Here is a 25,328-nt window from a genome sequence, read left to right as displayed (position 1 = left end):
AGGTATGCAAGGCAAGAATGCAGGTTCAGTGCAAAGAAGAATCTGTTTCATCGCATCTATTTCAGACAACCACATGTGCTCTGCAACTAGGCAACCATCTTGTGTTTTGTGTAAGTGTGGATATTAATCCAAGCTGCCCTGTGCTTCCGTGTGGGATCACCAAGTCTCTGTCTTGTTGTAGCACATAAAGGACAAAAGCCACAGCCACCTTTCTCAAAGTTATCTGCTCAGGTTCCCTCAAGTGGTCTTTAATCAGTCCCATGCCTTTGGTATGCCCGTGTCACCACTTACCAATGAGGTACACTCCTGGTTTCAAGAGACAGAATCTGACCCTTTCGTGTTTCAGGAGTCCTGAAAACCCAAACAGTAATAATGCTTATTTACATAGCATGCATGTGTTTCATGTATGTATGGATATACATTCAGATAGATAGATACACAGATAGTGCTTTAAAAGCACAGAGTCATAGTTCTATGTGAAAAAGGCTTTGAGGCAATGGAGTCAAACATTATCCAAAACAAGCCAGACATGTTCCAGCTTGAGCCAGCGTGTTCCACTGGAGGCGTGATATGTTCTCTAATGACCATGGTTAGGGATTATCGCATGTCCTTCTAGAAGGATGGATTTCTCCAGCTGACAGATTGAAGAATTCAGGCCAAGAGAGATGTCACTGCTGTAAAACCGCCTGTGAACAGGACAGAACACCTGTGCCAATCATTTCTTGTGATCACAAATATTCACCATAGGATGCTTTATTACAAGAACACAAAAAATGCACAACAGCCTGATTCTAGCTGTAAGGGCTGTGTTTTTCATGAAAAGATGTCATAGTAAAACCCTACATCAAAACAACCAAAAAACCCACAAGTTTTGGGGAGTGAAATTACATCTATGAAATGAGTTTCCACATGCTTATCTTTGAAGTGGCTGAAAACTAGACATTTTCCCCAAGCACATGAGGAGGGAATGTAAATTGAGGTATTTCAGTGAGAATGTGATCCTGTTGTTTTCCATGGGGGTAGTATCTAGTAATACTCACGTTGATAAGATGAGACTATGGGAACAGATCTGGCGCCATGTGTACTGCAAATCAAAAGCTCAAATGCAGACAGCCCACGACTGCTACTTGGGAAGCAGCACAGACTGCAGAGCACCACTGTGATTCATCCACAAGCCCAAAACTTAGAAACTGGTCCCACTGTGCATAGTGTGTTTGTTTTCTGCACAAAGCCTGTAAGTGCGCTCTGCAGAATAAGGCAACAGAACCAGGGTAGCTGGGGGACAGAATGAATTCCCCACCAAATCAACGTACATCAGGCTGTACAAACCACTCTATTCAGCTGCTGCCACAAGTTAGCATCTTCCTCTCTAAGAAATGCTACAAAAAGAATGAGATATTTACTTGGATACCTCAGATTTTTCAGAGAAGTAATTTAATCGCAAGTCATAATAAAAAGGAATAAAACAATCTTCAGACACGCTCGGGGGATTAATCTTCCTCTCTTTTTCATATCTTATTATCTGCTTTTCCCATCCTTCTCCCCTTATCTCATTCATAGATAATACTAATATTTGCTTAGTCTTGATTTTACATTGGGTATCTTGAAAGAGAGTAAGGAGGCAAATTGCTAGCCATAAATCAAAGTCTGAAAACACACAGCAAATACAGAAATACACAAAGGCCAGTTGTGCTGCTTTGACTGTCTTGTGTCCTGACTCTTCCCACTTTACCCTATTCCTTCATGGCCTTTTCTGCTTTGGAAAACACTGCTGTGGAGCTTCTGGTTTAAAAGCCAGAAGCTTCTGGTTTAGAAGCTATGATTCTTTCCATATATACCTTCTTACTCATTTTCAAGTATGCCAGTGACCACAGGTACACCTGTGCCTTTAGAGTGTTTCAAGCTTCAGGAAGACTTGCAGCACCACAGACCTAGACCCAGCTGAATTATTTGTGACATCTGCAGCAGATGAACAGGGACTTGGAGAAGACGCTGTCCATGAACCTTGCAGTGTGGCTGAATGTTTCATGTCTGCATTTCTGCTTTAAAAGGACTGTTCCTCATTAGCACTTAATACAGCCAAATATAGTCATGCATATAAGCCATATAAAATAAAATATAGTAACTCACTGTTTTCTACCTGACCTAGATGATTTTTTTTTTCTCCCTTTTTAGCAGGTATTTCTGATAAAAAACAGACAGCTGGGGCTCCCTGCTCTCACTGTGCTTAGAACTACACCCCCATAGAGGAAATGTGCAGATAGAAGTGAGATGTGTGGGATGTTTTGACTACAGTGACCCGTGTTCATGAATTCAGTCATATCAGTGATTAATTTTCTTATAGTTACAGAAAGCTGCAAGCTAAAGGCATGGGAGGACATCTGTAAAATAACAATGAACGTGGCCAGAGGGGAGGGAAAATTGCATCAGACATGAACACATTCTAAGTGCTGACTCACCCCACCCCACATTTCCTCCCTTGCTGCCTTCAAACCTCTCCTTAATCTCCTCATACTTTCAATTTACAGCTCAATTTACAACTTCAGTGCCCTGCCACCCCCATTCTTTAGCTTTCTGTTTTCTTTCTACTCCTACACTTTTCTTTTTTTTTCCTGATGCTTGCTGAACCACTGTGTTCTTGATGTCATCCATTACCTCAGACAGTCCCTTGGACTTAGGAAGGATGTCTGCAAAACAACTGCTAAAGCCCATATGCGCACACAGTCTCATATCTGCAACTGAGGGAAAACAGTCCTGAGCCTAATTTATTCTACCTTTTACTAATTATGAATAAAAGTACTATGGAAGCACCTACATGAGAAATTCAAATGACACTTTTTTTAGAGGTAACTCGGCTTGCAAGTTTAAAAGAGCTAATAAATGTGATTCTAAAGGATGAGGCTGACCTCAGCTTCATTTACAGAACCCAGACAGCTCCTTCACAAAGTGTGTCTGGGAAAGCACCATATAATTAAAAAAAACCTGAGATTGCATGTCCCAGTTTTGCATTGTCATAAACTGCAAGAAAGATAAAGCCTACTCTAAGCTTTTAGATATACAACTTAGTTGTTATTATAAAATAGCCTATCTTCTAATTCACAGGACATACACCACAGAACTGACTGGAGAAAAGAAGTGTTTATAGTATTGTTTTCTCATATTTGTATGCATCAGGACATGTTCTTATCCCTGTAGCTAATACTGTGTTGCGTACTGGTGTTCAAATAGGAAGCTATGCTTTGAGCCCTCCTGGAATGACCCAGCTGAGAAGAAAATACATTTAATCAAGTATTTAAAAAATAAATATATTTGTTTTCAAACACAGGAACCACCATAGGCTTCACTGATATAAGTCATTCATTCAAGTGGAAGTATATGTAAGACAATCTAACTCAGAAATGCATACATGCAACATAAACAGCGTTAACTTATCTGAATCATTTCACAATATGGCTACAAATGAAAAGCACAAACACGAACACCACAACGCAACACATTTGGAAAATCAGTTGGGAAAAAGCTAAAAATGACTAAGTGAAATTTCCCAACCAACACACTACCTGTTTGAAGAAAGAAACAGAAGTGAGGACATGGTCCAGAAATTTTCACAATGAGGAATCTGGAGACAGTATGCATATCCCATGTCACATCAAGGAGCTCAGCAACTTCCTCCTGCCCTAGAATGTGGCAGCTAAGAATCTATTCATGACACAGCAGTAGCTAATTTGTATTTCTGGAGCTGAATCTTAATTACAGTTCAGATTAACAGTCTTAAATACACATTGAACTTCTCTGTTGTACAATCAGCTTGTCAAGGGGTTGGTTGATTCATATGATATTACATGAAAGCCATTGCCACAATAGTGTGATCTCATTGAAAGAATTGATATAGATCTCTCAAGCATGTAGCACATTTAAGATGCTATTCCCTTGCGGTCACATAAAATATCAGTACTCTTGTGGTTCAAAGAGCCATCTGAAAAAGATACCATCCATCCTCAATTTCCATGAAGGCATATTATAGAGGACATCGACAAGTACTTCTACAGAATTATTATTTTTGTATGTTCCCAAAACTGGAAAAAAAACATACAAAACAAATTCTTAAGTAAATGTATTTATTAATGTTGCATTTCTTAATGCAGAGATACTTTTATTTCAAGTATAGGCTTACAATCCTGCTTCATTGTTCTTGATTCCAAAACAAAAGACAAGAACACCCTGGTCAACTGCTTTTTGATTAGAAGACTCAAACTGTAGTTTCAGATATTTATGCACAAATCTCATTGATAGCAGAATCAATTATATTTGCACATGAACAAAGAATTTGCCTAAAAAAAATACTAAAAAAATAATAACTCTTGCTATCTTAATATCCTTTTAACACATAAAAGCTAATTGCATACATGAAAAAACATATATTCAGGATACTAAGATAAAGTCCTCAAAATCCATGTCACTGATTGCCACAACATTAAAATGCAAATTAATCGTTTAATATGGACAACCAGTTGTGACATAAATACAAACAAATCTTCCCCAATTCCATGGTTTTAACTAAGTATGATTCAGTGAATACTACTTTCAGAATAGGTTTCTACCTGTCCTGTTACACTTGTCCTTTGTTTTAAGAAGTTAAATGCTGATTTTGCTATCAATGGTAATGAATCAGTTTTCTATCCTTTCATATTTTATGTGAATATCAAATACCAAAAGAGCGATCTCATCTATTAATGTGCAAAACTGGTGAAGCTCAGAGCAGAATATGCTTAATCTGAAAACATTTACTGAAAAATATGGTTTTATGCTGAAAACAACTGCAATATCTTTAGTTTGTAGCAAGACAAGCACCAAGGGACATGTGGGCAATAGGAAATGCTTTTATAGTTGTTAGTAGCATCTTCTTTCGTCCTTCATACTCATACCAAAAGCTAATTTTAAAGCAGTAATGAAGAGCCAAACAGATTCTCTCTTTCCAGTTTAATGATAGGATTTTCCTATGTAAATTTTGCCCTCTGAAAGTGAAATTCCCTTTTTACAACTCAATGTTTCAGCCTCCAAACATACAGCTGGAGTTCCGTCTAAATGTAACAAATAACCCAAAACAAGACCATCTTCTAGTTCTAGAGGTCACCTCACTCGGGAAAAACCAACCTGAACCAGGTCCTAAAGGAATGATGCGCTCACCATCCTGAAATACCGAGGCTGAGTTGGGCGCCAGTTATCGACCAGGGGGAGATCAGGTTCATTCTCAGCATTCTTGGATAAGCTACGGAGCTTTGCCATCTGCAGGAGAGCAATATCGAAGTGTCATGACAGAAATCCCTGAGGATCAAATCCACAGCCCAAGTTAAACCCAGCCCAGTTAAACCAAGGAGGCTCACCCAGCCCCAGAAGCTGGGGAGAAAACCTCCTTCAAAGTTGTGAGGATGTCCTTCACACCATCACCACAAGAACTGTACTCACCTTCTTTTTCTAGCACTGATATTCTTAGAAATAGTCAAGAGACAAAACAATGGGTCCTATGTGAACAGGATTGTGAGAAGTTAAGTACCATCACTTATGTGCTGTCTACAGAACTGCGTACAGCTACAGAAATAGTAAGAAGTCCTCGGAATATGTGAATAGAGCAGCCTATGTCCTAATAAACTTCTACTCTAACCCTGCCTTAACATCTGATTGTTAAGTAGCCACTGGAGTTGAAAGGTGTTAAGACTAAATTTTAAACTAAATTATAAACTAATTGTTCACTTCTGTGGTGGGTCTGTAGCAGAGGATAAATTCTGCTGCAGTAACACAGAAAAAATTCATTACTAGTGACAGGAATATAAACCTGGATGATGACTTGGTCAAGTTTTCAGACAGTTTGTAAATAGTGTCTGCAGCTTCACTTTTTTGGTCATTTTTTAAATCAAGGTATATTTCTGTTGAGGGATGCTGTAAAAATTTTGCCCATCCTCTTCAGAACTGCATAATGGTCTTCCTCTACAACTTTCAGATTTTCAAAGGAAGCAAAACACACACCCACTCACAGATACATTATATTCATTTGCTGCCACTGCTGTGCATGACATTAGATAGGAAGCATATCAGCTGTGATTCAGACACTTGACATTTCACGTTCTGAATGGCTTACTGTGAAGAGGACTGCATACATTTTTCTGTGCATACACTTAAAAATGTAACCCCATGCGTGGCACACATCAAATTGGCTCATAACTGGCTTCAATACTCTGATGTACCTACCTTATATAGTACTGAGTTCAAGCCCAATGGAACTGGAACTTCTGTCTGGGCTGTAAAAACTGTGTTCACAGTGACTATACTCATTCCAGTTTATGGACTGAGCTAGCGCACACATCTCAACACTGCTCTTCACTATGTGGCTGAGAAAAGCCAACCATCTCAGTTTGCCTGACAAATGATATGTGAGGGTCACATTCATAATCAGTATAATGTGCATCAGCTGGATTATTCATCTGAAACTGAGTTCCAGATTTCAGATGAGGAACAATTTGTATGAGAACTGTGAGAGAAAAATAGTTCATCAGTTTTGGTAATGCTGAAAAAGTACAGTTAGAGAAGAGACTGATGCTTTTTGCTTTGTGGAAGACACCCTACACTGAGTTTAAATAAATAAATAAATACATACATACATATATCCAGGCTATAACTACATAAAGGTGAAAAAAATTAGCCTGTAATTGGATAGAGGAATTCCACAGTTAAGTTCCTATCCTTTCATTAAATGTAACCTGAGCAGCTAGGCCACCCTCTCTACATCTCACAGGGATTTCTGGCGAATTGATTTTTCCTACAGAGTACTGATTACCAGCGCCTGCACTTATCCTTGTGGCTAATATGCTACTACCATCTGGCTGCAAAAGCATCCAAGTGATCCAAATGCATATGCACTTCAAATAAGCACTGTTAACAGGGCTGCGATGGTGGCACACCTTCTAGGATTAGAAATAATTGGTAACATGATCCTTTCCTATGAATGCATTATTTAGACTGCAGACACTCTGGAATAAGGCAAGTCTTTCTATTGCACTTGCATACAGCTCTTCACATACAGTGCTAATTCTGGCTGAAAAGAGTAATCTCAGGAAAGAGCTGATGATGTCCCATCTATATGTCAAAACTTCCTTTTTACCTTAGATGCTCCATTTTTTCTGCAGTAGGGTCAGTTAGAGATCTGCCTATACGTCTCCCAAGACTCACTAACTTCAGATAAGCTGAAAAAAGACCATAACCCAAATACAGGGGTGATCAGAAACTCTTCTCATGAAGCTGGATCAATGATGTGATCAGATATTCCTTGCAAAACACATTTTAAATCAGAGATGCTCAGTAATGACTACACCTTCCCTAACAAAATTTGTAGTTGATCTTCTATAATATAAATCTTTAAGCAGATTTATTTTGTAGAAACCAGCCAGAGCCAGTATTTTTCACACAAGTACCAGCTTCAAAGTATCCCATATATTTTAATTTTTGGATGGGCAGAGAAACAGGAGGCAGACCAAATCCATAAACTGTGAAAATTAAGCTGTAAGTTATATGAATACATTACCATATTTCACCTCTTGCCAGCTAAGGTTCACATCATACCTGAGTTCTATTATTTGAAAGATAAAGAGCCACATAAATGCAAAGTAGTAGCAAACAGATTTTTTTGTGATACATGGACATCAATGAATACAATGAAATGCCTTATCACCCTGAGGACTTAAGATGAAAAGTTATGTGTCCATATATAACACCTACTTAACGTGTCAGTCACTTGATTAATGTTCATTTTCTCACTGTGGAGTCTTGAAATTGGTGATATCATATCATTACAGTCTGCTAAACAGAGGAATAATCTCAGATGAGAAAACTGACTTGTGTGGTATTAGTCACTGGCTGAAATGTGATGAAGGAAAGAATTCAAATTTCTATAAATGTGACTGGGGGGAAATGAACATTAACAAGAAATACCGCTTCATAGTAAATGACCAGAGAAGGTTTTCAAGTTAATGCGAAATTATAGTTTTCTGATGCTTCTCCTGTTTGTAAAGATACAAGCATGAGTATCAAGCAGGTAACACACTTCCATAACTTTCTTGAGTACCTGAGATCATCCAGAAGGTGGGGCTGACAGATTCAACAAACCTATCAAATTTATATTCTGATAAAATATGTTTTTGAAAGAAACATGCCATAAAACACATTTACAAAGTAAAATGTTCAAAAAGTTGGAAATGCCAAGCTGCATTAGATGAGCTCTGTGGACTCTGGCTTCATTCAGTGCAACATAGTTATGGTACCTGTTTATTATTAGTCTGACCCACTGCATTTCATTGCAGATGGTCACTTTTTCATAGCAGCTTTATTTTGTAATTTTTCCAGTGATTGCCGTCAAACATCATGAAAAACAATAAGGCTTTACCTAAGGAAGCTTGAGAGAACATAAATGATTGAAAAAATCCTACATAATCAAAGCTGTTGGTGCAAACCCAACAATAACCTTCAGCCAAATGCTTCAATGTTCCGATTTAAATGGCTGCAGAACACAGGTTAATGGTTAGAGATTTCCTACAATGGGTCTGGGGGTAATGCAGGGTTTTGAGCTCTGTGTAAAATAAAGTGTATGAGCCACATCCAGATCCACCCTTAACTACTAGCAAGAGTTAATACCATGGGAACACAGAGACAAGAACAGAAAGAGAACTACCTCTTTTCTTTAGCTGATGTCACAAGGGATCTCTTGCCCATGAGGGCAAGAACTCTCATAAATAGTAACTACTGCTTGCTACCAGTTCTGCAGCTATAAACTCTTACCAGCTACACTGTGTTCTGACCTTACTGATTTATAAAGGTCTCTGACGCTTGTAGATTTGAACAACCTTTCTGACATGGGCTGGGAAACAATCAATTGTTCCCAGTAGAGGAATAGTAATTGGAGAATGTTAATGCAGAAGTCATAGAGAGACAGTTAAGGAGGTGGGTCTAATAGGTTGATTGCATATATTAGGTTGTAGACTGCAGTCTTTTGAAGATTTTTGCAGATTCCCTATGGATCCCCAAGATAGTTTCTAAGGCATTCCGTTCTTTACTGTCTTTTTAATCAAGCAATTTCTCACAGAATCCAGTAAGCATTTTCATTATCAAAAGATAAGATCAGTTTACTGCATGTAACTAAAAAGAGGTGGGTAAAATATCATCTAATTGAAGTTTACCTGGTCTGAGCTGACTATGATAGGCTCTCTAAGAATAATCCAAGTGATGCACTCTTCACAAGGTGGAGTAGTGAAAGAACCATGGTATGTCCAGTAGTCACGAGATTTAGGGAAAAGAATTGAAGGATCGAAGTTTGGAAAAGGAGCTTCTTTCCCCTTAAAACAAACAAACAACATTTTCAACAGCTCTAATTAAGTAAAGATTTAGCTCTGACATAGAATTTGAAAATTATGAAGTCATGCCACTTGATGTGTTTTGTCCTGAGAATTCCCAACAATCAACAAAACAAAACAAACAAACCAAAAAAACTCCACCATCGTTACCTTTGTTTTGATGGCATTTATTTCTTCAAGAATTCTCTTCATCTCTGGTTTAGGAGTTTTCCCTACCTGTGAGGAAGAAAGCGTGAGCAAACCAGAGTTCTGATGATCAGTTCTCTCCTTTCTGATATTTTTAATATGTGCATCCAAACATATGTTAACTATAAAATTATAATACAACAACCCAACCTGTCACTCCTATCAGCTGAGTAAGATACGTATGCCATCTGTACCTTCTCTCTGTACCCTAACAGGTATTATGATCCAAATGAGGAAATTACATCAGTAGAGAAACCCAGCATCACAGGTAATTTCCTAATATCGTTATTCCTACTGACAGTGAATTTTAGCCTAAGAAAGACCACCAACTCTCCAGACTCAAGTACAAACTTTGGAAAAAGTTTCATTCTAGTTTAAAATCACGACTTCATGGTCAGATCTATTGTTTGCAATTGCTGATCTCAACACAGATGTCCATCTATCTCTGGTGAATATTGATTAAACAAGACATAACAAAGGCTGGTATTTCAGGCTAAGACTGCATGCCCCGAAAAAGGATTTTTAAAAAGGATTAGTCCATTTTGCCTAGTAGAAAGCTCATGAAAAGCCTAGAAGATGTATCTGTCCCTGAAATCAGTCCATGACTAGCACAAAAACCAACTGATTGCTATTGGTCCAAGGGCTACTATTGATATTGTGTCCCTAAAGCAGGAAAAAATGCATCTGAATTTACAGTTTCCACCAGCCACATGGTGACACTATAGCCGCTGGGACAAGTGTGTGGAGTATTGAACACCATTGGAAATATCATGACTCATGCTCTATAACTTGAAAAGCATGCATTATTGAAAGTCAAGCCCTTCAGTGTGGTATAATCCATAGAAAATACGGAAAAAAAAAACTGAAAAGGTTTTGCTTTTTAACCCTGCAAGAACAGGAATGTGTACAGTAGGAGTACAGAGAAGGAATACATACTTCTACTTACTTGCAAAAAAATGGCCAAAACAGCTATACCATCTGTTCTTCTCACAGCATCAAGGTAATTACTGTATTTTGGATTCCAGTGTAACAAATGTAGCTGGAAACAAAGAGAAACAAACATAAAGAGATCCATTATTGAACTGCAAACCATTAGAGGCTGAATTTAGAGTTCTTCATGTTTATGTGAAAGTTTGGAGCCATAAAGAATGAGGATTAAGCCTTCAAAAAAATTAGACCACAATTCCTACATGAATTATACAAGTCATATTACCATTTAGACTACTATTTTGCTTTAAAATGAACTACAAACATCTCAGTGTTAAAAGAAGTCTCATCCTAAAGATGAGGAACATAGACAAGATGTTTACGTAGGCAGGCAGACCACCCACAATTCAGAAGTGATCTACCAATATGTAATTAATTTCCATTTAGTTTTCAAATTACAGTAACTCTAGTAAAGAATTTATAAAAATATATGCTCTGTATATTATTAATCTACACTCCTCATCTTCCCTTACCATCCTAAAGGTAGAAAATTAATGTAAGGCATTCCTTCTCATTTCTGTGGCTACAGTCTGACACTTTAACCATAATACTATATCTTCAGAAAAGCATTTTAGTAAGTTTCCATTGCTTCTCATTAATTCAGTCTTGATGCCCTCTGTTTCAAGCTACAATGGCTTGAAAACATGGAAACTTTTGTTGCACATATAAATTTTTTATTTTACTATACAGTAAGAATTACATCAGTGCAATTCACATTTATAAGAATCTACAGAAGAAGAAAATGTCACAGATAGATAAAGATAATAGAACTATTTGAAATGCTGACAAATGACAGTTCTTGTCCCCCTGAACAATAATGAAAATCCTACTTTATAACATATTTTAAAGTAAGAAGCAGTGAGTCTTACCTCTCCTGCATATCTCACTCCATTCACAACATGCTCAGAGCCATGGTCATCAGATGAACCCCAATGAAAGTGAAGTTGACGCAGCCTGTAGACTCCTGGAAGTGGCCCACCTCTCAACACTGCAATTGATAATCTGCATCAGCATTAGACTCAGGTATTTTTCTTTTTTTTTTTTAATTATGAAATATACGTTTAAAATATTTACATACAGTTACTGTACAGAGCTCCTACATTCTCAGAGCACTGCATACCTCTTGGATATCTGCAAGAGCACTTCAGGCAACTGTTTTCAGCTACATCCACTCACAGGCAGCTGAAAATGCATGCCTGGCTTCCATAATAGTCAATTGAGACCACTGTTTTAATTAATTTACATAAATGTGAGCATCTGAGCTATGCCTATCTACACAGGGCTGGCAGATATGATACAGAATCAGTAGGATAACTGTACATTTGTAAAGCTGTATCTGGAGGCAAGGCGATTTACATTAGGTCATCAAAAATGACATGAGATACCTATGTTTGGGTAACTGAATTAAGCCCCTAATCAGAACAGTCAAGCCTCTGAAGTAATTCTGCTTGCCTTAAGTAGGCACTCCGCAGATGGTGACCTGAATTGCTCTCCAGAATCCATTGATTCAGTGTGATTCCATCTCCACTGGCTAGGCCTATATTAAAAAAAAACACATGAGACACCTAAATTTAATATTTACCTATATGAAAGCAAACAAAAATAGGCATGACTAAGATCAGCTACTGAAATGCTGGATGTTAAAGAAATTCCTGCAAAATTCTACAGATTGCATCTGTTACAGCAGATGATGACTTCTTTGTTTAAAAAACTACAAAAATACTGATGCTGCTTCTGCTATAATGGCTGCTCCCTCTGGCTGTGGAAGAAGGGAGCAAATGGGCCAGAAAAGCAATCACCGAGAATGCAAACTGTCTTCCTAAAGAAAAGTTCAGCCTGTGACAAGCAATAGCCTGCACTCTAGATAATCTTAGCATTTTTACACAGCAGATGAAGGCAGAGTATTTGAAAGGAGCTCACAATAAAAAGGGAAGAACCTCTCAACATTCACCAAATACTAATAAATATTCAATTCTCATTCACTTTTTTTGGAGATAGAAGTGAATATGCATTCCTATAAACCATTCAGCAGTTCTCAGGAACAGGTTTTTGTACAGTAAAGAAAAATATCCTTAAATCTGAAGAGATAAAGGATGAAATCCTTGATCACCTTGAGAAACAAAGTACTAAGGACATCAAGAATATTCTTTAATGAATATTAAGAGCAAGCTGCTACTCTCAAATTCCTTTTACTTGTTCCCACAGTCATTCAGTACCACAGCTGGTGCAGACACAGTAACAGTAGTAGCTGACAAGGCCATCAATTCTCCATTAAGATAGATCTGTAAGACCAAATAATCCAGTTTAAGGTAAAAATGTGTCATTATTTCCACAGATGGGCCATCAGCAGACAATTGGGCATTAGGTGAAGCTCTGCATCACCTCATGCCAACACATTCCTGCTTCACTCATCTATAAATAGGCAGTGGATTTTGCTAAGCAAACTTTCAGCAGATAGAATGATGCAAAGACTAAGATGCCTCTAAACCAATATCTCCCAAAGGACAAAACTTTTTTGTTGTTATTTTGTTTTTTAATTTAATTGCAAGTGTGTAGTATAATAAATAGAAAATATATGACATGACAGTAAGTAGAAATTATGGGACTCCCTCAGAATAACAGGGCCTAACTGCAGGAAAATGCACCACCAGCCCAAGAAAGCACGGGAGAAAAGAATTCAGCACTTTTTAGTGCCTACAGGGCCCTTATCATTGCAAACTCTCGTCCTACTGCTCTTTTATCTGGGCTTGCACACTGACCCTCACCAGTGCCTGCTACCAGGCACTGCAAAACGCTAACAAAAATGCTGTGTCAGTCTGAAGCACTTGCTCAAATTCTGTGTCTCGCTAAAGTAGGACTGGCAAAGTTATGCCAACACAACTGTCTGCCCTGCTGGCTGTGAAGGCGTACCTTGAAAGTCAAATGGAAAAACATAGGGGGAACCAAGCAGAGTCATGAAGTGAGTTGTGTTTATAAACACAAGAAAAATTAACTGCTCCTGCAAGATTTACGACCCTTGCATGCTGCCGCATCCATAAAATGAACTGGTAAACCACAGTGAAATTAAATTAGTAAGGTATTACTGCTCGACAACTGAAAAGGATGCATCACCTTTGTTATGCTTTGTAACAGCATATATGCTGCTTTGTAACAGAATGTAACAGTGTAAAAACTACAGCTTTGTAATGCCAGTGACAAATCTTAGCCATTATTAAATCCTCTGCTCACACAGGGTCTCAGTTCTTAAACACACTGACTAATTGCAGGGGTCAAATGTGTTTGCTAAAAGCTTTCTGAACATACTTCCACATTTCTCATTGAATTTTTCCTTGAGTAAACAGTGAGTAGATATGCAGAAGAATTGCTCTTGTTCATATTTGAACTTTGTGCTCTTCAGGGGACAGACAGGGAAAAAGAGAAGTCCCTGAGGAGTTCTGCCAGTCTGCCAGAGACCTTTACTTGACTGCAACACCCCCACTTCAGCTCTGTGCTTCTGGATCAGAGCCTGCTCTCAGTGAGCTCCCACATCCTCATGATCTCAGGTAGGGCTGGCATCCCCATCTCCAGGGGCAGAAAGCTGACAACCCACTTCATAACCATAGCCTCAGAAGGCCCTTGACTGTCCAAGCATTTGTACCACCAACAATAGCATGCAAGTCCAAAATTTATAGAAACTCAGCTCCTGCATCCCCCGGACCCAAGCTCTGCAGTGCTCCTTAGCACTCTATACCTTCCTGCAGACACCACAAATGATAAACGTGCTAAGCACCGAAGGAAGAATTTAACTTTGCTGCCTTTAGAAGTACGCAGTATAGCCATGAAGTATAGTGGTAGCTATGCTGCCTACCGGGGTACACAAGCATGGGGATTTAGCTGTGCTATTCTTGTAATGCCCACCGACTTCTTCCAACATAAAGTCGGTACACAAAATGTTAAGTAACTTTTTGCAGGAATAAACCAAAACTGGAGGGTCTATGGACAGACTTCCCAGTTCTAATTAAAGTTGCTGGGCTTTGTACTAATTGTTTTGGAACAAGTCAACACATGACTGTTTATTCACCAGAAGCTGATAATCAAAATCTCATCTGCAAAGATAAACGAGGTTTCCCACAAGGTGGTACTCTAGGAAATGGTGCCCACGAGCACTTGTCATGCTAATAACAGACCTATAAGCAAAAGTTCTCACTATTTACAGTAATCGTCTGCTTAACTTCTTTTTTCATCATCCACTCCCAAAAGGACACATTCCTTTGATAAGAAATCAAGAGATTCTGCAAAAAAGCATCAGGGTAGCCTTATAAAAAAGTGTGCCTGCACTGAGGTACTGCATAATTTATAAATAGCTGGAGATAAACTCTCCAATTGCTTGTATTGGAGTAGCTCCAAAGATAACAGCAACAGGGCCCTTTACAATATAAAATGTGAATTACATTGGATTATACTATTCCCAGAAACTTCTCTCCAATAATTTGAGTTTAAGAAACTGTCCAAAAGATGAATATTCAATGCTCTTCTGGCAGAGAAGACACGATAGAAGGAAAACTCTGAGAGAGGTGCATAGTAATTTGTTTTATCATCTTTGCAATCTACTAAGCAATTAGGGAATGTTTACATCTACTCCATCTATCACTATTAAAAACCTAGATGTAACTACAGATACAAGTATGACCACTGTAACGAAAAAGTTATGAAAAGAAAGAAAGCCTTTAGTTTTCTGGCTAACTCAGAAATAATTCAGCTAAAGTGATAGATAAATAGATAGGTAGATAGAATGGTTTTGTTCCAAAGGAATAAAAACTTCATTTTGATGTTATTGCTATTATATATATTATGCAGCAAGTGGTTTCTTTACACAGAAAATAAGTCACTATACATATCCAAGAAGCTTCAAACTTGCTCAAGTCAGTAGGAGTATGCACAGTGGAATTTGTCCTGCAATTAGCATTATATTAGAGAAGGAACACCACCCACAGACTCTACAGACAATGGTATAACACAAAAAGGCATAACAATAAACACTGAATGTTTCTTGCCTTCAAAGAGTTGAGAAATACACCTACTTTTTTTTTTTTCCAGTGAGTCACTTTTTATTTCTGAGATCAGAACACAACAGATACTGTGCAATTTATCTGAAAAAAATTCAGAAAGTTCCAAACCTTTCTTCTCTTTCTAGCCACAGCTTTGCATCTGTGTTATACATTGCTGTACCTGGATACTCCCTATGATGCACAATCTGAGTAATTATAACAATAACTGACAGTAATGCAAGAGATGCAACCATTGATATATAGAATCATAGAATCATAAATCTGATGCTGTTCCAACAAATAAAAGAGATGGTAAAAAAAAGAAGTAAGCAATGGTCATGGAGGTCTTCCCATATGCCACAGCTACCTGTCTTTACTTATGTTTAATGCTATCTGATACTAAGAATAATATTTTTATACAAATAACACTAAATATTACCACTTTGCTAGAAAGGTAATCAAACTCTTGATGGCGTAGTCATTTGTGACTTTTGATAGTGTATTACCTAGTCCATTACACACATTTTGATACTCAGTTTTTATGATAACCAAGTCATTTAATCTAAATTAAATTAGTTCATGTAGGTATTTAAGACCAACAAACCTATAAGCAAAATTCTGCTTAGTAATTATAGCAGTCAATCCTAGTTATATTGTAAAGAAGCTTATACTGTAGTTAAATTAGTCTGTTCAGTGTAGAAGATTGACTTTTTATTACTTTACTGAAATTGACATTCCTTTTTCCTTTTCTTACCATTTCATGTGCTATAAATAATAACACAATTCTGTTGACCTTGATATAAGAATAAAGAACGAGGTATGCATTTGATTTTTCCCTTTTATCTTAGTACTAATGCCATTTCATACTTTAATGGGATGTTTTTCCTTTGAAATATAGCCAACAGTGTCAACATGAAACTTCAATGGTTATGCCAACGCAAACTAAATACTTCTAGCACCTGTTGAACAGAACAGACACATCTTTTCAAAATACATAGCCCCACTAACTCTTAAAAGCTCTGCATTATATATGCAGCATATTACTTCTTGTATTAACTGTGAGTGATGAGAAAAGATTCTGGACGGTAAAATATTTTGGACATGGAAACTGAAATACTGGAATTTCTTATCCTCATTAAGACAAAATTTTATGAATGTCGAAGTGAGTTTTAACTGATTAAATAAAGTGACTTAGTGGCGATATCTGGTTCAGTACTTCATTTATCAGAAATTACATGGGTACAGTTTTCCAGTATTGTGACTTCAGCCATATACATAGTTACAGATGTTCTGCTGGTCATGTCAAATAGCCTCAAATGGATTTCAGTCCTCATAGGCAAAGCCTGGACTGCATGGGCCCCTGGAAAGCAACACAACAGCACTGTGGCAAGTGCAGAAATTTACCCTTCACCTTAATTCATGCTGCAACAAGCTTATCTGCAGTTCTCTCCATTCCCTAGGATTTTACCCATGGACTTTAAAAGTAGTCACAGGCCTTTCCCACCAGTTGTGCGGGGCACTGGGGTCACAGTATCCTGTATGTGCCATGCAGGTGCTACATAAAGACCTCCTTACAGCCATGAGCATTCAGAGCACTGTCTTTCACACAGTCTGAGAAATATTCGCTAATATACCATAACAGCTCAAGGTAAAAACGTAACTAACCTGATCTATCGAAAGAATCATCAAATACAATTCTGCACGTCTTCCCATTATTGAGGATGGTCTTCGCTGCACCAGGGTCGTAACTAGCGAACCACGGCAGGAGGGAGCGATCATAATGCACTTCTTTGTTATTGATTTCAATAGGTGACTGATGGCGTCCTTTGGCAATAGGGTAATTTTTGTGCCACTGCTCTGGTCCTAGAAAAAAATACGGAGAAATATCATGAAAACCTTTTCCAGCTAGGTATGAATTGCACTTGTTTCACAACAAATGCAAGTTTGTCTTTGCCGTGCTATGGAACGTAAATAAAATGTATTCGCAAGTGGGTTACTAATCACCTGGCTGTTAGTCATGGCCTGTCAAGAGCTGTGCAACAAACAATTAGCTCATTCCAGCTCGCATATTACACACCATAAGTTATTCAGCTGAACCCAAACCCACACAGCACCCCCCAGATCTTACACAGCAGGTGCCTGACAACGCACCGGGGGAGGAAACGAAAGGTGTGTGCTCAAAGCCCGGCAGTGGCTAGAAACACGACGGGGTACACCCAGATGGTGACCCAGATGGGACACCTAGCCTCGGCCCCAGGCACCCCACTGCAGGGCAAAGCCGGTGCCGGACAGGAGCTCACCGTTGTCGCTGTCGTAGCCCCAGGGGTAGTAGTTGGGGTTGATCATGGTGCCGCTGCCTCGCCCCAGCCCCTCCCGGCAGCTCCGGCAGGACGGTGGCCGGGCCTGACGGCGGCTTTTTATCCCCTGCCGCCAGCTCCATGCCCGTCCCCGCCGAGAAGGACAGCGGGGCCCCGGGGCGGGGAGAGCCGCGCTCCCTCGTACCGCCCGCCACCGCCCCGCCGTCAGGGGCCGCCCCGCCGTGAAGGAGCACGGGGGGATGGCGGCCGGGGATCCGCTGTGTGGGGAGGCCCCGATGTGTGGGGAGCACGGAGGGGATGGCGGTGGGGGGGCGGTTCTCGGCCGTCCTGGGTGGGGCACGGGGGCTGGGGCACACCGAGGCGGTGCTGGGAAGGGCTGCTGAGGGGACGGCTCTGCTGCCGCCTCTCCCAGCTCTGAGTGGGGTGTGGAAACGTGTGAAGGAGCTACAGGGCTGCCAGAGCAAGCAGTCCAGTTTCTTCACAAGTTTGGACTTTCCTCGGGCTGAGGCTGAGGAGTGTTACGGGTTCTGTCACCACAGTTCTTATCCTTACACAGGAGGACACCGGTGCACACCCTTCACCTGTGCACAGCTGATACAGGCCTGCCCCAGATGCTCTGCCATGGTGCCAGTTGCCCTCGTGTTTCTCCGAGGTTGCTGGAATTTGTGTGGTCTTATCTGGAAAGCCCACTTGCCGTGAGACTGCCTCAGGTTAGATCAGGCTGGGTGTCTCCTGAGGGGACTGCGTTAGCAATGTGTTTCCCACTTGATCCACAGTGCAGCACCGGTTTGGAGGTCGTCTGGGGATGAGGCACTGTGTCTGACAGCTTCTGCGTGCAAATGGTTATCACAGATTCACACCCTTCCCTATAAAATTTCCACATATACAATTGGAATCCAGTGTTGCTCCCTGTCTCCCACTGTTGTCATAAACACCTTCCCCACAAAAACTGTGGTGTCGGTTGTCCCTGGCCTTTAAAAAGGTGCTGCTTCCTACTGCAAGGATTTTTGGAAAGTGAAAATCATCCTAGCTGAAGATCCAGCTCCTGCCTGCTGCAAATAAAGTCTCCATTATCGAATTAAGCATAGGATCTGTTTGTTTTGCTTCTGTTCTCTTTTTCATTTAGCAGGGTGTTATGCATCAAAGTGCACTTAAAATTGTAAGCATACTTGTTAGCATGTGCACGTTCCTTATGTGACACGCATGTGACGCGCAGAACTCAAATAACTTCTGAAAAATATTTGTTATTCTGTCACATGGGGAATTATTAGGTGAGTTAGATACAGACACTAGCACGCTGTTGTAAAATGGATGACAGACTAACTGGGCAGAAGAAAAGATATTGGACTGAAAGGTGGACTACTGTGGTTTATGCTTTAGTTGACTTTCTGAATAACAAGAAGTGGAATTATCTTAATAAGTAGTACTGAAGTAGGGAAAAAGTACAAGTCCATTAAAGAAAAATGCAGATGGCACAGGTTGTAAGTGTGGGGTTGTCGTATGGGAAAGTCCAGTACCCCTGAACACTGTGTAAGCTACAGTGGATGAAATTCAGTAGCAGAAAGTGAAACACAATGGTCCTGAATCATGGGCTTGGCTGACAGGTTTGTTTGTTTGTTTGTTTGTTTGTTTCTGATCCGAAGTGGAAGTGAAAGAGAAGGGGGAAGAGTGGGATTTGTTGGTTATACAATGTCAGTAAACATGGTCAGGGACTGCTCGCAAAAAGCCGGTACAAACCGGGGCTTATCAGGCCGGGTACTTACACTGGAGCTGGAGAGATGCTGGTATGACCTCCTCTGAAATAGGTTTGTGCTTCTTGGTGTGTGTGCTCAGTAAAGCAGAATGAAGATGATTTGGAACAGGTGCTGTGGAGACCAGAGCACCAAAGAACCTCTTTTACAAGAGGAGTCTATAAAAGCTCAGTGTGCTTTGCATAGCAAACAGGGGGAAGAGGGAAGTGACAGCTTTCTGTAGATACACATCAGAGAGGTAAACACCAAGAAATGAGAAGAGTTATTGAAGCTAAAGAGCAAAGTCAATCAAAGAACAATACATATGCATGTGCCACAAACAAAGGCAAGAAAACTGATGAAGGTTTCGAGCCTCCCAAGGCAGTCCAGTAGCTTTTTAATAGGAAAAGTGGGGCCATGAACACCGTACACAGGAGCTACATATTTATGCTTTACAGAGCACATACTATTTCCCACCTCTTCCTCATTTTGTTACTCCTATTTCCCACCATTTTCTCACTATCATGACCCACAGACAAATCTCTAGATCCACAGCATCTTCTGGTGACTCAGACACTTGCCTGTCTTCTAGATAGAGCTACATTGCAAACATAATCACAGTCTATCTGTAGTAGCCCAGGACTATGAAGAGCACCCTGGAAAGCAATTATAAGCACCTCTACTTCCAGTCCAGCATTCAAACAGCTGGAGCCCATCTCTCTTCACATTTTCCAGGTTCTCAGCCTATTTTTGTGAAAACAATTTTATGTTGCTTCTTAAAACCAAATTAGTGGTAAGTCAGGGAAACCACAGTGAGAAAATATCGGGGAAGAAGAGAGAAAGAAATAAATGGAGTTCTGGTACATGAATATAGACATATGCATTGAAGGTAATCAGTGTGTCTCGCCTGCCACATACAAATATTTCCCCAACTTCACCGTTTTTTCAAATATGTGCCCTGCACCCACCAAGGAACCTGTCCCAGGTCACCCATTTCTCACAATCAGACCATTTTTCATGTTCAGCCATGTCGTTGGGGCAGGATTAAACTTTGGGACTGTTAGGTAGGCATCTATGTATTTACAGTGAAAATGTGACTAGTAGATTAGTAGATAATAACTAGTAGATTGCAAGGGTGCACAGTGTCCCCCAACATACCTCTCCCAGTGAAATATTCATGCCTGTCCTTCTCAGAAAGTTCCTGAGAAGAATAACTTAAAAACACTGACCTTACTAACAGAAAATCTCCTCTTCTGGTATGAGAAAACTATTAAAAGTCTTTGTTGGTCTTTTTTATTGGTGGACATGGCCTATGTTCTCTACACATTACAGACTAGAGAAGTGTTTTAAGAAAATACACAGATTGAATAGAAGAGAACAGTCACAATTAAATTTAGTCTAAAGAGGAGGTTGAAACAAAGAGCTTTCACAGAGCAAAATGACATTCACTATTGGACAATGACATATTCCAGCCTGCCACAAACCAGATTACAATGTACGCGCCAATGCCTGCAATGCAGAGACTACTGGATTCAGTGAAATACTTTTGCAGAGAGCATGGCAATAAATGCTTTTACAGCTATAGGTGTGTTATGGGAGAAAGTTATAGGAGAAAAATTAAAAAATATATTAACATGTTCTCAATGGGATCTCTATGGCACTCTCTATGGCAAAAAAATAAATAAAATAAAATAAAAATCCCCCCAAAGTACTGATATTTCACTGATTAAAATGCATGGCTATGTGTTCCCTGTGGAGTTCTGATTAGTCATTCATTATTTTTTCCTATACCACATATTTTCTCCATATACATTGCTAAGATTAACATCACTTTATAAGGTTTAAAGAGTATCTTTTTTTACTTTGAGAACATAAGCTACTTCCTCTGGATCCCAGCTAGGTTCCTACTTTTTTTTTTTTTTTTTTGAAAATGTGTCCCCTTCACATATGTGTTTATAGGCTGTATTACATCCTAGGATTATTATTGTTGCTATTTAGTCTTTATGTCTAGCAGCAACAGTCAGAGGACCTATCATGCTAGATATCACACAAACTTGTGTTTTCAAAGGCCTTTTCAAAGGCCTGAGAGACAGATGGGAAGGAGGTAGGCAGTCAGGAGCACTAACAGTAGCTCATGATTACAAAGCAGATTAATGACACAGTAAAAAATAGTATTCCAGGATGCTTGATGATTCATCCCCTGCACAGATCACTAGAACCTGGACTTTCAGAAAATATTGTTGTCCTAATTTCTTGATGGGATACAGAAGTTTATTTCAGGGCAGATCACAGGTCACAATTTGCTGGGTCCTACCCTTGTGTTGGAACTAATAAATACCATAGCTTTAGATAATAACAAAGTCAGATAAGAAACAAACAAACAATCAGTTTTGATTTCTGATTTAAAATCCATTTTAGAAATAATAGTAAAGTTCAGAGATAAAAGTAGTCAAGAAGTGAAGTTAAGAAGTCATCAGACAACACCCATTCTTTAAAAATAAATAAATAAATAAATAAGCACATTCAATACACAGAACCCTATAAGCTTTCTAATAGAATAGCTATTGTGGTGTTACTGTAAGATTACCCACATGGCATGTACACTGAAATCAAAGTCTCCATTCAAGAATGAAATCTGAGTTGAGCCATCTGCTCATCCGTGCTCTGGCACCGAGTCTTAGGACAATAAGAATTTGACCTCATCTCTTCATAAAAACGGAGTCTGAACATGTCTGCTGTGAAATTCATGCAATTTGGTGACTCTTCTCCACTAATGTATAGTTCGTGTTTTTTATTTGGTTTACATTGACCTTAAACTGTATGTCTGAAGTGAAAATGTCTAGTAAAATGTTAAACAGATGACTGTCTCCCAGGGTAATTTGTTGAAGCTTATATAAACCATTTATTCTCAGTCCTTGGTATTAACTGATTTGATAAAAATTCTCAGGCTTAGGATTGGAACAAACATAAGGAAAAATTGGAAAGAAATCCAACCTCTTTATAAACTTAAACAGCACTGCTACTTCCCAGTCTAAGGTCCCCAGCTCTTTCTCTTTCTCTCAAAGGGAGACTACCCAGGCATGTTCACTGATGCCTGTCTTTATCAGAAGATAATTTAGAGGTAAGACAAACCTGAGCACTTTTAAAATTATTGTACAAATCTTGCCCCTTACTTATTTGTTTTTTAGAAAGACTGAAATATATCTGAACTGAAATAGTTCTGCAATATAGCTAATGAGAGAAAAAGTCCTAGAAGAGAAAGCAAAACATGAATCCACTTTGCTTACATGTCATGGAAAAGTGCTCAACAAAAGTGTCTTCTGTGTCAGTAAGCTAAAAACTCTGAGGAGCACAGTGGGAGGGTAGATCTGCAATTGAGAGGATCCTCAAGCCAAAGCCTTGATGCTACTGATGGTGATGGCTATACAGATACAAAAACTACTTCCAGAAATAGATAATAGGTTGTCTTTGCTCATGTTTCATAACCCACTTCCAGAGAGTGGAGGAGGTTGCTATTTCCAGCTATCCTGACATAGTGATTCCTCCCAAATGATTTTATTTAGGCTTTGCTCAAGGGACCAGGAATTAGTGCAAGGTCCTTGGCTGATTAGAAGACTATTACCTCTCTATATTGTTTCCATCCCTCTTGATTATTCACTTCTCCTTACATATGCATAAGACAGAAAATCATTAACTCAGGAGTGTGTAGTCTCAGTCTGAACAAGTAGAAGAATAATTCCAGTTCAGAGAGACAAAGGCACATAGCTGGCCAAGGGATTTAGGTTGGGCAGTTGCTCCTTATACATATGTTGTTTGGACTTTAGACTTCAGCTAGATATTTTTCCATATAATAATAATAATCATGATTAAAACTAGGGTTTGTTAGGATAAATGAAGAAATTATTACAAGCTTATTTTGAATTTGGGTCCAAGGCAAAACAGTTTTAATAAAACAAAACAGTTTTAATAAAAAGCTAAGTACATTCAAAGTATCAGCCTAAGAACTGCTATATTTCTCATTAACATAAATGTGTCTTCATACCTGGATCTAGATTTATGCATTTCCAAAATTCATTAAATCATTGTGTGCAAATTTTGCTTTCATTATAAATATGCATCTATTCTTCCAAGTTATTCACGTTTCACAGAATCTCAGCAACTCAGATGCTTTCATTTCCAGCTGCTGAAATTTCCCAAGCTGACACTGTGCTGAGAACATGAGAAAGAAGCTATTAAGCTATAGCTCTACGTAGCCACATCAGAGGGTCAAATTATAAAGCAAGCGAAAAGGTTTTTTAATGTGTAACATTGCCAGTCTCTTTCTTTTGTAATAATAAAAAAGTGGAGGGTAGGATACGTCTGTGGTATTTTTGTAATTCCTGTTATGAGGTCTAGGAAGAATCAGCTCCTGCTGCGTTAGTTTATTACAGGACTTTCATCCAAAGAATCTTGTTCCTTGCACGCTTTCTTTTCAAAACTAAGTGAAGAAGCAAATATAAAGAGTGATTGAGAAAGTCCACTATTAAATCAGAGAAATTCCTTCTTCCATTATGAGGCAGATCAACAGCAATTACAAGATCAGACTCTCTTTCATCACATGCTACCTACCACTTATACCACAACCCCAAATTTGGCTTATTCATATAAACACTGATATATATTGCATTTTTAATTCAAACATTTTTCTTTTCCAGCCAGTATTTCCTTCCTTTTCTCTTCACTCTTCTTCCCCATTCCTATTTTATTTGTAGGAGGGAGAACAAGGTAATGGAAGAGCATTGCTCCCAAGTACTGAGCCTTTGTCAAAAGGCTATGTCTACTGAGGCCATACTTACTTCTTTGGGGTTATACCTACGTTTATAGAACAGTGCTTCTGCAAGAGAATGAGCACAGTAACCCACCCATTCACTTCTCTTTTACTCCCAGAATAAACTTATAATAAAATTTACAAAATGGAGTGAGGAGCAGAACGTATAGATACAAGACCTCTGGGAACCAACCTATCTATGGTTCCCGAATTGTAAGCAGGTATTTCCCAGCAGGTATTTCACAGCACCTTCACAGATCACATCCAGAGACTTTAAACGTGAAGTTTGGTGGTAAGTATACATAACAACTTAAGCAGAGACATATTGAGATCTGTAAGTACTTTGTATCGGTTGGGGATCACCAAAAGGGTGCAAAGAATTCCTACTTCAGAAGAATGGCTACCAGCTCTTTCTGAAAAACACTGGCAAAGCAGTTACTTGAAGAAAGGAACATGCACAAATTCTTTAGATCCTCCACCTTTATTGGATATAGTTCCTCCCGTTCCCCCCCCCAAAAAACAAACCAAACCAAACCAAACCTAAGCAAACCAAAACAAACCAAAACAAAACTTGGAAATCAACTGATCACACCCAGAAAACTAACTTAAGAAATATTAAGTAGAAAATATATTCCAATCTGTCATGTCATGATTATAGCTCAGCATAGCTGTGTTTTTATGGTAAAATATACGTAGAGGGGATACCATATGAATTTCATATTTTAATGTCAAAACCAGTTGAAAATATTGCTGATGGCAATGGCACATTCTTTTAAGGGAGTGAATGAAGCACTGCTTTTCAAGAAGATATAGTCTGAAAGTGTCATCTTTGTCTCATATCTGTACATGGAAAGCATCTGAAGGGGATAAAATCC

The 25,328-nt window shown here is 39.0% G+C and overlaps 1 protein-coding gene across 3 annotated transcripts; it reads right to left on the bottom strand.

The window, feature by feature from the left end:
- Positions 1-313: 313 nt before the first annotated feature.
- On the bottom strand, positions 314-18,284 carry LOC308189994 (carbonic anhydrase 3-like). 3 transcript variants are annotated; one of them, XM_080580740.1, is made up of 8 exons: positions 17,899-18,076; positions 17,264-17,461; positions 11,441-11,559; positions 10,531-10,623; positions 9,549-9,614; positions 9,225-9,380; positions 5,155-5,286; positions 314-686 (listed from the first exon to the last, which is right to left on the bottom strand). In XM_080580740.1, exons 1-7 carry the CDS (start codon positions 17,942-17,944, stop codon positions 5,167-5,169), a joined length of 798 nt encoding a protein of 265 aa, XP_080436866.1. In that variant the 5' UTR covers positions 17,945-18,076; the 3' UTR covers positions 314-686; positions 5,155-5,166. The 3 variants fall into 3 exon arrangements, with proteins under 3 accessions (XP_080436866.1, XP_080436865.1, XP_080436867.1); XM_080580739.1 differs by lacking the exon at positions 314-686 and adding an exon at positions 3,292-4,076; XM_080580741.1 differs by lacking the exon at positions 314-686 and having other exon boundaries at positions 4,102-5,286; positions 17,899-18,284.
- Positions 18,285-25,328: the final 7,044 nt, after the last annotated feature.

Source organism: Anser brachyrhynchus (assembly GCF_964034855.1).
Source record: "Anser brachyrhynchus genome assembly, chromosome: 2".
Taxonomy (NCBI): Eukaryota; Metazoa; Chordata; class Aves; order Anseriformes; family Anatidae; genus Anser; species Anser brachyrhynchus.
This window is presented reverse-complemented; position numbering and strand designations above follow the sequence as displayed.

Bases quoted from the DNA above. Each gene is read 5' to 3' on its own strand.
- LOC308189994 (XM_080580741.1), bottom strand. From the start codon at position 17,944: ATGATCAACCCCAACTACTACCCCTGGGGCTACGACAGCGACAACG. The intron at 10,624-11,440 runs GTAAGACTCACT...CTTTGTTTCCAG, and splicing joins GAGTGAGATATGCAGGAGAG to CTACATTTGTTACACTGGAA. The intron at 9,615-10,530 runs GTAAGTAGAAGT...TCTTCCTCACAG, and splicing joins TTTTGGCCATTTTTTTGCAA to GTAGGGAAAACTCCTAAACC.